General features: G+C 37.9%; 1 protein-coding gene across 7 annotated transcripts in view; it reads left to right on the plus strand.

Annotated features, from left to right (window-relative positions):
• Window positions 1–13,330, plus strand: part of GTF2H1 (general transcription factor IIH subunit 1) — a 35,945-nt gene that overhangs the window by 13,124 nt on the left and 9,491 nt on the right. For 6 of the 7 annotated variants that reach the window (XR_014024601.1, XR_014024602.1, XR_014024603.1 and 3 more), the window contains 9 exons: window positions 628–707; window positions 1,663–1,793; window positions 4,431–4,518; window positions 4,616–4,704; window positions 6,334–6,451; window positions 7,069–7,159; window positions 8,657–8,772; window positions 9,573–9,665; window positions 10,236–10,302. Coding sequence is in view for 1 of the 7 variants with exons in the window: in XM_081313754.1 (XP_081169880.1) it covers window positions 628–707; window positions 1,663–1,793; window positions 4,431–4,518; window positions 4,616–4,704; window positions 6,334–6,451; window positions 7,069–7,159; window positions 8,657–8,772; window positions 9,573–9,665; window positions 10,236–10,322 (893 nt within the window). In the remaining 6 variants the exon portion in view is untranslated. Of the gene's footprint in view, window positions 1–627; window positions 708–1,662; window positions 1,794–4,430; window positions 4,519–4,615; window positions 4,705–6,333; window positions 6,452–7,068; window positions 7,160–8,656; window positions 8,773–9,572; window positions 9,666–10,235; window positions 12,646–13,330 lie in introns of those variants that run through there. The other variant, XM_081313754.1, reaches the window with a different exon arrangement.

The raw sequence follows: 13,330 nt of genomic DNA on the forward strand, positions 1-13,330 counted from the left end.
TTTAGTGACCGTAATTACAGTGGCACCAAAAAAGTGATTTTCAGCTGTTCTCTACACTTAATGACCATCATAGCATCCCCACAGTCAGCATACAGGCACCTGGCATATATTTACAAATGACTGCAGTGTCCCATGGTCTTTGTGATCACCACTTGAGACCTTCCCAGCCAGCTTCCAGCAAGCAAAGTCAATGGGGGAAAACTGACTCGCTTAACCACCGCACTCGGCAACTGCAGCCATTTGCTTAGCAAACATGACAAAAAACGTAAAATTAGGCATGACTGACTTAACAACTGCTTTGCTTAGCAATGGTAATCCTGGTCTCAATTGTGATCGTAAGTCGAGTACCGCCTGTAATAATATCTGTGGAAAGTTCTGGTATTAATGTGAGGGGCCATAGCTTAATTATAAACCCCATATTTTTTTAATCCCTAATGTTCAATCTCTAGTGTTTAGATAGAATTGCAAAAGTTCCCTGAGACTCTGGGGAACCATTTCCTGACAATATTATGAAGCTAAGGGTGAAAAGTGTATGTTGGAACAAGGCAATGTCCTGTGCTTAAGACTTTGAAATAGTTTATCCTTATCTATCTGACCCGACTTAAATTTGGTTCATTCTTTTCGTAGGGTTAAAAGCAATGGTCTGTCAAGGAGTGAAAAATCCTTTATTAGATTTAACTGCCTTGGAAGATAAATCATTGGATGAAGTAAGTAGAGATTTGAAAAATGTAACATAAATTCTATACTGAGGGTAAGCAGAAAGGATACTCCAAAAGATTCATAATTATTTAGCCATGACAAATGTATTTTTTCTTCTTTCATAAATGATAGCCTTCCTTATCAATTTGGATCCTCAAAAATAGATGAAATTATCTTTACATTTTGTGGGGATATTCACTCACTTCTTAGTTGCTCATTGGAGAATTTGCAGTGAAACTGGGGCTTTTCCAACATACGCTAGATTTGATCTAAGTGGGTATCACACATCATCTTATTCAAGCATGGATCTTTAAAAGATACCGGTTGTTAGAAGGCCCTGATAAGGTAAATTTATAACATACTGCTGATCCAAAGAAAATGTTATGCATCAGTGTAAATGAAATCCAAATTGGCTTATGTTTCATTTTTATAAGAACCATATTCACATTTCTCATTAATTTTATTGCAACATCTAAATCAGGGGTGTCAAACTGCCGGCCCGCGGACCGGTTTCATCATACCAAAGCTGCGCCCACCCTATTGCCGACGATGCAAAAAGAGTCACATCACGTGGCGAGTTTGACATCTGTGAATTAAATGAATTCACTAGTTTAAAAGCAGTTTGATAGCTTCAGGAAAACATTTCCCACTGAGCAATTTTGAATAATAATAAATAATATATTACTTAAGGAAACTTGGCTTTAATTGCACATAAATCGAAAAGATGTAGTAGATAGGAACTTTAGAAGTGGATTTTTTCCCCATAATCATTATATATGCTTTTACAGTGCTGTTGATATTGTTAGACTTAAATTGTTTCAGTTTGATCTTCATTCAAAGGCAGAAAAAATGAATTTCTGTGAAAACTGTCAAGTATACATGGGTACAGCCCATATTATAATTAGGTCTTCACCTGTCATGAGTCAACATATCTTTTAGGGCTTGCTTATTTCTTTGTGACAGGGTTACGGTGTTTCCTTGGCACCATCCACATCCAACTCTACAAAATCAATAAAGGAAAGTAGCAATGCGGCTATTATAAAACGCTTTAATCATCATAGTGCCATGGTCCTTGCAGCTGGGCTCAGAAAACCGTAAGTCTCGGCACAGAACAAATCTAGATATGAGGACTCTGAGGCTGGGAATTTTCTGCCTTTGTATTGTCATGAAACCTCCAAAGCAATGATTGAATAATGTAGTTTTAAACTGGCATACTTACTATGATATAATTGGGGGGGAACAGCTCACACCTTAAATTGTCATTTGAAAATCATTGTTGATTGATTCTTCTCCAAACACCTCTCAAATATACACCCCTCAAATACGGAAGATTAGAGAAGATTTTCCAGAGCAAATTTTAAAGCACAAGGGGAAGGATCAATCCTGTAGTAAGAAAGCAATGAGGGGAAAAAACCCTAGCATTTAGTCATGTATATACTGGCAAATTATTTTTATTGATTGAACATGTAAGACATCCCTTTTCAAAACCTGCCATACAATTATAATATTGCTAATGTACCGGTAACTAAAATAATATGTTAATTAAAAATTATTTTATGCTGAAACTTTTTTAAACTTATGAAAATATTTAGAAAATCATAAAAGTAATACTATTGCTCAACTTTAGCATTTCAATTTGCAGTTGGAGGATTGTGTAACTGCGTTATATTTCTTCAATAAATATTCCTCTATATATGAATTCTGTCACATAGGAAATATTTCAGAAAATATTTATAACACTTTTACCCCATGCAATCAAATGATTCCTGGTGACTTACAAGCTATATAAACAAAAGAGCATTGCATTAGTAATCCCATCTTTCTTTGCTTCATGTAATTCAAATCAGACCAGGCATTTGCTGATCCAGGCATCAAATAGATCTAAATCCACTTATTCATATTTAAAATAAGTATGTCACATGCTGTCAGACAAGCATTGTTTAGCTCTGGATTGCTTGGTATTTTCATTTGACATTTTTCTAGGGACAGAAGTGTGGAACACATGTATGTACAAGTTAAGTATGTATAAGACAGGCTTATGCAGAAATTGAATGATGACTTTGGCTAAAACAGGAGTCTGAGGGAAAAATCACATTTGTTTGATCTTTGAAATGTAACCCTTTAAAGCAGGGGTGTCAAACTGCCAGCCCGCAGGCTGCATGCGTCACGCCAAAACCGCACCCACCCCATAGCCGACATTGGGGGAAAAGTCGCGATACATCACATCACGTGACATTGCGAGTTTGATACCCCTGCTTTAAAGCATTGTATAAAACTACCGTATATACTTGAGTATAAGCTGAATTTTTCAGCCCACTTTTTGGGCTGAAAAATTCCACTTCGGCTTATACTCCAGTCAACAAAAAAACTTACCGAGGACTTGTGCACGGCCGAGGCTTTGGTGCTTCCGGGATCGCGCGCACCTCTCCCAAGCCACCGCCGTCCGGAGACCTGCCGAAGTTTGGGGAGGTTTGGGGAGGTGCGCACGCAAACCTCCCCAAACGTCGGCAGGTCTCCGGACCTCCGCGCCCTGCCTGCCTGCTTCTTTCCGCTGCGGAAAGAAGCAAGCAGGCAGGGCGCGGAGGTCCGGAGACCTGCCGACGTTTGGGGAGGTTTGGGCACCTCCCCAAACCTCCCCAAACGTCGGCAGGTCTCCGGACCTCCGCGCCCTGCCTGCCTGCTTCTTTCCGCAGCGGAAAGAAGCAGGCAGGCAGGGCGCGGAGGTCCGGAGACCTGCCGACGTTTGGGGAGGTGCGCGCGCACCTCCCCAAACCTCCCCAAACTTCGGCAGGTCTCCGGACGGCGACGGCTTGGGAGAGGTGCGCGCGATCCTGGAAGCACCGAAGCCTCGGCCGCGCGCAAGTCCTCGGTAAGCTCCGGGCGGTCACTTGCTTCGCGTCTCCTGAGGGAAGGGGGGGCGACTGGAGCGGGCGTGTTTCCTCGCCTGCTGGGCGCCGCGATTTGCCCGGGGAACGCGCGGGCCCCGAATGGCAGCGTGGAGCGAGGAAGCGGACAGCCAGGGCTTCCCCGAGAGCCGCGGCCACACAGGGTATTCCTGTGTATTCAGGCTTGCAAAATGGCGGATCGAGCCTCTGCTGGCGGCAGAGGCTTGCAGAGCGCGGATCCAGCCTCCGGCGGCGGCGAAGGCTTGCAGAACGGCGGATCGGCTTATACTCGAGTCAATAACTTTTTCCAGTTTTTGGGGGTGAAATTGGGGGTCTCGGCTTATACTCGAGTCGGCTTATACTCAAGTATATACGGTAATTCAAACTATGTGAAGTGTGTTATGTTCTTTAAAGGAAACACAGTGTTTGGCCAAGAGAGCTATGGAGTTGACTTTAGAGTAAATGTTGGAGGATAATTTGTAGCTCTTGTTCTTACCACACATTTTTCTTCTGCATGAATGTGTTCATTTCCATCTCCTCCTGTGGATATAAAACATTTTACATGGAGTATATTTGAGTTCTGCATGTACATAGAGGCATTTCAGACATACTCCCTTCTTCCCAGGGACAGTAAATATTCTGGAATAGCACCCCATGAAGCTTAAAAAGCTCTTTAACTAGAACAAAACAAATCCTTCCCTTACCCAACTTTCCCATTCTACAACTAGAGATGTTTTCTGCTTTCATTCAAAAATGAATGGGTTTTATTCATTCATTGTGCAGATTTACTTAAATATGTGTCACATATTCAGAGACAAAGCAATTGTAAGTACCTTTTGCTTTCAGAGAAGCACAAAATGATCACTATAGTGAGACCAACAGTATGGATGGAAACTCTAGAGATTCAGATCTCTTTCAGCCACCAGTAAAAAAGGTAAGAATATCATGCAGATTTATCCTTTTTTTAAATAATGCAGACCTTGTTTCTTATGTTAGGTTTTACAGAGCCCTGATTATGTCATCTCTTGTAGGTAAAGCTGCAAGAATCTATTGAATATGAAGATTTAGAAAACAACAACAGCATTAAAACTATTGCACTAAATCTAAAAAAATCAGATAGGTATGTTTTGTACTTTGTGTCATTTTTAGCAAAATATTATTTGGAAAACTTGTGTGCATTGGTGTCTTTTGAGCATCTCAAAGAAAACACCTTGACAAGATAAATTGCTGCCCTTGAAATAAGGATGAGATCATGTATTTACAGTTATAATTTAACAGGCAAAATAGGCTGTAAAAGAGTCATGATAATATTGTACTAAATATTGTCTGTGAAAATTGATATAACCTTTGATACCTCAAAGTGGAAGAGACACATAAGAAAAAAGAAATCTGGAAAAAAAATCTCCTCGCCTATGGGTAGTAAATTCCACTAAAAACAGGAGTTACATCTGAGTAATTTTCATTATAAAAGTTTGCTGTAGCCCTTGATACCTTGCAGTGGATAAGACAATTTCTTATGTGTATTTATCTATTTGTGTATCAGAAGAAGAATGGAAATTAAAGGCAGCGTACAGTGATCTTTGCAACCTCCTTCAGAAAATGTTTCCATAATTTTGAGTCAGAAAATGCTAATACATCTGTAAGAAAACAACAGACCAGTCAGGATGATAAAGTCATTTTGGAGTGTCTTAAATGTATTATGTGTAGTAAAATAAAGTTGGCTGACTCACAAATCAATCTAAAAGGAGAGAAACTTTAAAATTTATGCTTGTATTTATTTATTCCCCATCTTCTTTATTTTATCAATAACCCAAGATGGCAAACATACCTAATGTCCCTTTCCTGCTCTTATTTTCCCACAACAACCACTCTTGAGAGGTGGATTGGATTCAGACAGAGGGACCGGCCCAAAGTCACCCAGCTGGCTGTCATGGTTAAAGTGGGATTAGAACTCACAATCTCTTGGTTGCCCCATTTTACAACCTTTCTTGCCAGTTATTAAGTGAATCACTGTAGTTGTTTAGTTAGTAACATAGTTAAATGAATCTGGCTTCCCCATGGACCTTTGCTTGTCAGAAGTTTGCAAAAGGTGATCACGTGACCCAGGGACACTGCAGCTGTCATGAGTCAGTTTCCAAGTGTCTGGATTTTGATCACATGACCATGGGGATGCTACAACGGGTCATGAGTGTAAAAAATGGTCATGTCACTTTTTTCAGTGCCGTTGTAATTTGAACAGTCACTAAACGTTGTAAGTTGAGGACTACCTATACTATATTGTCTGCATAAGGCCCTAACGAAATACTTTTCTCAATCAATTTAGTAAGGAGAGGTGAAAATCCAAGTTCTAAGCAGCCCATTATGGGATTTATGATAAAAGTTTTATCATTATCTGTGCAGTTTTGCTGCCCTGTCTGAGTTGAGACATAAATGTTTTCCCACAATTTGGCCTGAGAGGTGGAAAAGAGCAGATGTATATACAGAAGCCCTGAAGAAGTGGACAATTTCTCAATGCTGAAGCACTAGGAACCAGTCAACAATGAATCAGTGGTCCCTGAGCCAGCCTGTTCTTCCACTAGGAGGTTTTCTAATGCCAGGCAATTATTTGGTTCCAGTACAGATATCTGGCATAGAATATACTGTATCCCGTTTTTTAGGATACTAAAGTCTTAAAAACAATCTGAAAAAAACTGAAAATTATTTTTTTATTCTCAGAATGTTAAATTATAACCTCTTTTCTATTCAACAGGTATTACCATGGTCCAACACCAATTCAGTCACAGCAATATGCAACGAGCCATGATATTATTAATTCTTTGTGTAGTATTAGAGATGAAATGGAAGGCTATGTACCCAAATTAACTCAGGTAGGATAAACGTTCTTGCTTTTAAAAGAAAAGCACTCAAAACAGTATCCTTAGGGTATTCTTCAGTACCCTATTCTTTGGCAGATAGGTATTGCTTGAAACTGCTTATTTATATACATGACTGAAGGGAATGTGAAATGGTTTCAGAATTATTTTCAAGAAGCATGGGGTACTTGGCTTGCAGGCTAGAGGAACTGTTACTGTCAAGATTTCTGTAGTTACACATATAACCTATTTTTACTTATTTATTTACTCGCCATTAGTGCACATATTTTTTTGATAACAGTCTCAACAAGTTTCACTGCAGAAAGCCAGCTTGGTCTAATGGTTAAGGCACCAGACTAGGTTCTGAAATCAGACAGATTAACGTTTGCTTTTAATTTGATGGATTTTAGTTATGCCGTATGTTTTAATTGATTATATTGAAAAATAACTTGGCAATAATTAAGAGATGAGGTATTCTAGCTCTAATATATGTAGGTTCAAAAAAACCCTGCCACTTTAGTAGTATAATAGCTATCACAGCTAAGTCTTTATGATTCAAGCTCCATTGTCAACTTTTTTGGTTTTGTTGTAATACAAAACTAACTGAATATTTTTTTTAACTATCCTTCCAGGTTCTCTCAAGTGGTGCTGCCAGTAGTACTATCACAGCCCTGTCACCCGGAGGAGCACTTATGCAGGGTGGAACAAAGCAAGCCATAAATCGTAAGAACTTGATATCTTGGCTTCTTTGTGACTAATCAGTTTGCAAAATCAACTCAGATGGTCATGTCAGTACAGTTGATAAAGCAAAGTTGGGAAAATACACAGGACAGGACTTCTGAAATTGGTTTCCAACTTCTTCAAAGTAACTCCACTCTTAAGAGTGATGAATAGAATACCAGATCTGTTAATAAAGTATTTTAAACATTCTCTTGGGTTGGAAAGAGTAAACAGAATTAAAATGCATCATTGTACAGTCTAATGTTAGCTTACGCATTGACCACATTTAAAACCCAGATTGTTGGGGGCAATTAAGCTGACTTTGTAATAATGCCGCTTGGGGTGTGTGTGAAAGCCCTAATAAGCAGGCATATACATAGAATGAAGGCTACTGCTAAGCTTGTAAGCCGCCCTGAGTCTTCGGAGAAGGGCGGGATATAAATGGAATTAAAATAAAAATAAAAATAAAATAAAACAATTTGCTATTCCTCCAGTTTCTAATCTGCGGCACTGAGAGCAAATTCAAATTTTCAAGCATTCCTTATTACATAATCCTCCACACTTACTTCAGCATACCCAAAATAATTTCAGAGCCACCCCATAACTCCGTGGTAGTGAACCTATGGCACAGGTGGCACACAGAGGCCTCTCTGTGGGCACACGCACCATCACCCCAGTCCTAGGCCTTCAGCTGGGTTTTATAAAACCTTTTCGCTTTCGGCCTCTGCCGCTGTGCGCAAAAAATAAAGGTTCAATCAATCAATGAATTTCAACTTCTCGCAGGGGGAAAAAAAGTTCTCACAAAGTTGGAATCGATTGGTTGAACTTTTTAGTCCCAACCAGTCTGCCATTAACACTGCAGCCACACCCACCCAAAGGGCCACGCCCACCCGGCACCCAACGATACATAAGTGGGTTTTGGGTTGTAGTTTGGGCAGTCGGTCTCTAAAAGGTTTGCCATCACTGCCCTAACTAGTTTTTCTTCCTATATAGAGCAGGGGTAGGCAACCTCGGCTCTTTTATGACTCATGGACTTCAACTCCCAAAATTCCTCAGTCAGCATAACTGACTGAGGAATTCTGGAAGTTGAAGTCCATGGGTCGTAAAAGAGCTAAGGTTGCCTACTCCTGCTATAGAGTATCATCTGGTCAAGATGTATACAATATGGACTTCAAGCCAGCACTTATTCCTGCCTGGGGAAAGTGTCCCTCTAGCTGATGGGGGATAGTGGTGCTTTTTGCCAAGTCCTTCCTTTGTCTTGCAATTCTCGCTGTGTATCCTACAGAGCAGAGTAAATTGGTGGTCCCCTTCTTTCCCTTTCCTCCACTGGAAACCATTTGCTGAATCAAAAGCTTTTTGTGACCTGAAAGAATCCGTGTCCATGGAAAGAAGATCTTAAATGGCACTGTTAACCTGAGAGCTAAATTTTTTGAGATCTTGTTAATACGCATGACAGACCTTTTATGACTCTGTACTTTTCTTTCTTTATGTTAATTGTAGAGATGTTGCCAAATGACGTTCAGTCTGAACTGAAGCACTTATATGTTGCAGTGGGAGAGTTACTACGACATTTCTGGTCCTGTTTCCCTGTTAATACACCATTCCTGGAAGAAAAAGTAAGAAGAATCTGCATTAAGATTAATCAGTGTTTCATAATGGCAGCAGCTAATTAAAAACAAACATGCCCCTTATAATGATTATATAAAAAATATTACAGGGCATATGGGCATTGATATGTATGGTTGTTTGCGCTGAAGAGAAACTTCAATAATTTTATAGCTTTTTGGTCACATTTTCTAGTTGCTGTTCCTTGCTTACATTGCAAAAGTTTCAAAATTTTGGAAGTGCAATATGTTACAGAAATTATTTTATCTTAATTGGACACAAAGCCTGGACTGTATATCCAGTGTAGGCCAAGCACAATGCAATATTAGGTATGGCAAACAATATATGCATGGATTATGTTTCATCCCAACATGGACCCGGAGCAGGCAGTGGTGTTCTAGAGTAAGGTATGCTGACTCAGGAATTCTGGGAGTTGAAGTCCATGAATCATAAAAGAGCCGAGGTTGCCTACCCCTGACTTAGACCATGCAGAGAAGAGAGAAGGGAACAGGGTGAGCCAGCCTTCCCCTATTCCCCATATAAGACCTCTCCAGATTTGGCTGACCTCAAATCTGGAACCACCAAGATTTCCAGGCTTTGATTTGGCTGCACCACAACTCACCTACCAACCTGGAACTTTCACGCTATAACATTTTTGTTCTACGCACAAAACAACACACAGCTTTGTTTAATTAGATACCCGTGATACTTATTAAAATGTATCTCTTAGATTCATAGATATTATTTTTGAAGGAATTGAGTGATTTTAAGCTAAAGAGACCCATGTGATTATTATTTTTTTCTATCTCAGGTTGTAAAAATGCGGAGTAATTTGGAAAGATTTCAAGTTACAAAACTCTGCCCATTCCAAGAGAAAATTCGAAAGCAGTATTTAAGCACAAATGTAAGAAAAAGCCATTCTTTTCTTTAATGTGTATAAGATTAGTAAATTGCTTTGTTCATAAATAAATCAGCCAATCTTAATGGTTATTAGAAAATAAAATGGTTAAATTAGTGAGACTATAGGTTTGGAAGCTTTTCATTGAATAAGTGTCTCTAGAGTGAATAATCACTACAGAGTCATAGGAACATTTCTATAATTATAATTAGATATAAGATAATTATACCTTTCATTTCTAAAATTTCCTATTGAAATTTAGATGACTTGTGTCTACTTACTGGGTAGCTTTCTGTAGATTGTCTGGGGGCGATTTTGATATATCCATTGTCCCTCATGAGAGAGATGTTTGATATAGGTTGAAAATAAATATGGTTCCCTTTCCTACTTATATGCAATCGTTAGGCAGTGAAAATATATCGCTTTAAAATGGGTAAAATAGTAAAATCATCGGTTGGTAGAGAAAAGTCTTCAATTCTACCTTTATATATTTCTTAATGTTGCTTATTCATTGTGGCACATTCTTTTGTAGTAGCAGCATTTCTTTTTGTAATAAAGTTTCTATTTTCTTTTCAGCTGGTAAATCACATAGAAGAGATGCTTCAAACAGCCTACAATAAATTCCATACATGGCAGTCCCGACGTATGTTGAAAAAAACGTGAACACCACGGTGTTTCCAACAGGGGACAAATTTGCAATAGCTGTAGGAGCACAACTACTAACTGTGTGTAGATCTTACAGAAATTGCAGGGGATGTCAGCATCATAAGGACCCTTTAAAATGATGCTAACTGAGCTTGCACCTTTTGGGAAGAGAACAGAGGTTAAACTTGAAAACAAAGGAGTTTAAAGGAACCAAATCAGAAAAGCCAAGTGGCAAATACACACACACACACACACAAAGACACTGTTTACTGCAGTTACTCAGGAACTGCTTTTGATTTTCATAAGAGCTGCTTTCCGAAATAAAAACTTTAAGAGATGTGTATTAATAAACTCCAAGGTCGTTCATCTAATTTTTTAAAATGTATGGCACAGGGTAGAACTTAACATTTCTGTTAATGCTGTCTCCTAGCATTTTACTGATTTCTGTTTGTACTTTTAGAAACAAGTTTAAAATTTTACATGGATTAACTGTTTCAAGTTCTTAATGAACTTAGAGGCAAGAGGACAAGTTTTTGTCATGGTTTCCTTATAAAATCAGTCAATGCACAGAAATACTTAGTGTTTGAAGGAGACATACTTGCAGGCAGTGCAGAATTTTATGCAGAATTTTCACCAGCCATTGTTTTCATGTTTTCTTTGGAATGTGAGTTTGTGCTACTGCATTTTTTTAGCTTTGTTTGGAAGTGAGAGAGTCATTTTTAATGTAAGTGTAAACACTTACAAAAATAATAACTTTTATACTTTTCACAAAAACAATCTTAATTGTGTTTTCTTTAGTTCTTTCCTGATGACTGTTAACGCTGTATTTGGCGACTAGATAATCATTGAAGAGTGAATACCCCATATCTTTAAATATATTGGGAATCCTTACAACATTTAGATACAAAAGAGAGGCAGTTCACTCTTACCTAAAATGTACCTGCCGTGTATTAAGTACTTGACTTATTGAAGCAAAAGTAAACTTGTTTTGCATAATCTGTGGAGTCAGACTCCTTATATTTGTTGTCTTAATGTCTTCCTCATTAACAGTTCATTCTTGGACCAAGCAAATGGCTTAGCTTATATGTAATAAGATGTATTGAAATGATGAGCCAGAGGCTTTTGATTGCATAAACAATTTTACTGGCAGCCATTGGAAATGTGGGACCCTTCTGTTATATTCATGCCCCTCTCCATCAGAATACTAGAGTCGTATTACTAATTTACAGTGGATTGACATGGGTGGGTTGCTACCTCATCTCTATACACTGTAGCACTGATCAGTTTGTGAGCTGCAAGAGTTACTCCTTATATAAGAGCATGTACTTATATACCTGCTCTCAGTTTATGCCAGTGATTTCGATACATTGCAACAATTTAAACTTTAAGCAGCTACTATTCTGTACTGTGGGATAGATGTAAGGCATCAGTTTTGAATTTGATACTACTTTGGTTTTCAGAGAAGCTGCATGGTATGTACAACAAAATGATACTTGCATCCACTTGTCCTTTAAAAAAAAGTTCCTTTGTATTTTACTTCAGTTGCCCCAGTTAAATCGATTTGTGAAAAGCTGAAATTAATCATGAAAAATAAAGAATTGATGCTGCTATGGGAATATCATCTTGCTGAGATATGATTCTGATAGTATATGATTACTTAAAATTTATTTGGATAAGTTAATTTCTGGTGTCCTTGTCATTATGCCCCAATTACAGTTTTTACACACAAATCTCAAACATCACCTCTGCAACAAAGGAAAGTTGAAACAGATTCTAAAGCAAAAGTGTTTTGATTGAGGTTGAGAGCTAGATTGACTTTTACAAACAAATTCTAGATCATATTAGATCTGTGAAGACATACATATTTGCACTGATATATCTTTGAGCAATAATTAAATGATGCAAGCTATGTGGTTTTAATCAAAACTTGTTTAGGCAGATAACTAGATTTATAGTCATTTAGCAAAATATGTACTACCTTCTTCCTGGTCTTTTATTTAAATGTATAGGCTTTGAAGAATAACTACAGTTGAAAAAATATTAAATTTTTATCTATATTATTCAACAAATAAGAACTATTAGATTATTCTACCAGAAGGTGGCAACAGCAACTATTTGTCATTCTATTTATAAACAGCTCTTTTCTACATTTGCTATCTGACTTGCTGATTCCATTTCTGCTGAAGCGTGGTCCAAAATAGATAAATGATTTGAATATTAACCGTGAAATGTCTTTTGCTAACCATACAAGCATTTAAATCTGAGCTTATATTTAACAGAAAATTATATAACTTGTATCACTGGCATTGATAAAAACTGTAGAATAAATGTCAATTCTCTACTCAAGTGTTTGCTGGTGATTTAGGATATATTTTATGATTTTTTCTTACATTCAAAGTTCTAAAATCATGTAACTTAGTGTTTTATGGATCTGAATATTTTAGAAAGCTGATTGTTTCTAATACATTGATCCATCACTGACTCAAATTGCAAAAAAAGTTAGGAATCTTATTGAACTTTTTTATTTTCTAACTTCTACTTTAGATTTAAAAAGTAACATTGCATTGGCAATCACAAGAACTACAGTAGTTAAATATTGTTATGTCAGAAGAAATATTTTTCAGTTTTTTAGCTATGCCACTACTTAGGAATAGACATTCTGTGATTTGGAATATTTGAGTTAGGAAAGTACCACTAATACACAGAGGCTAGCCTACGTTATTGCTCCATCTGCCCTTTAGCGTTAGATCGATGTGGTTCCCACCCTATTGGCATTCTGTAAAGCCTTGAAGACTCAGTTCTGGACCTCAGGATGAGGTGGATGTGTGTATGTATGTATGTATTTCTATCTGTACATTGTGCCTGGATTCCATTTTGCCTTAATTTCTATTGTTCTGTATGCTGCCGGGATTGTTTGACCTATCCAGTAGCAAAGAATGAGATGGAAAAAGTGCTCTTGACAGATTTTGCAGACCTTCCTGAAAACAGCCTATTCTGAAAAGACATTAAGAGGCTTTTATATTCTC

The sequence above is a fragment of the Vipera berus genome (genome assembly GCF_964194415.1).
Source record: "Vipera berus genome assembly, chromosome: 1".
In the NCBI taxonomy this organism is placed as follows: Eukaryota; Metazoa; Chordata; class Lepidosauria; order Squamata; family Viperidae; genus Vipera; species Vipera berus.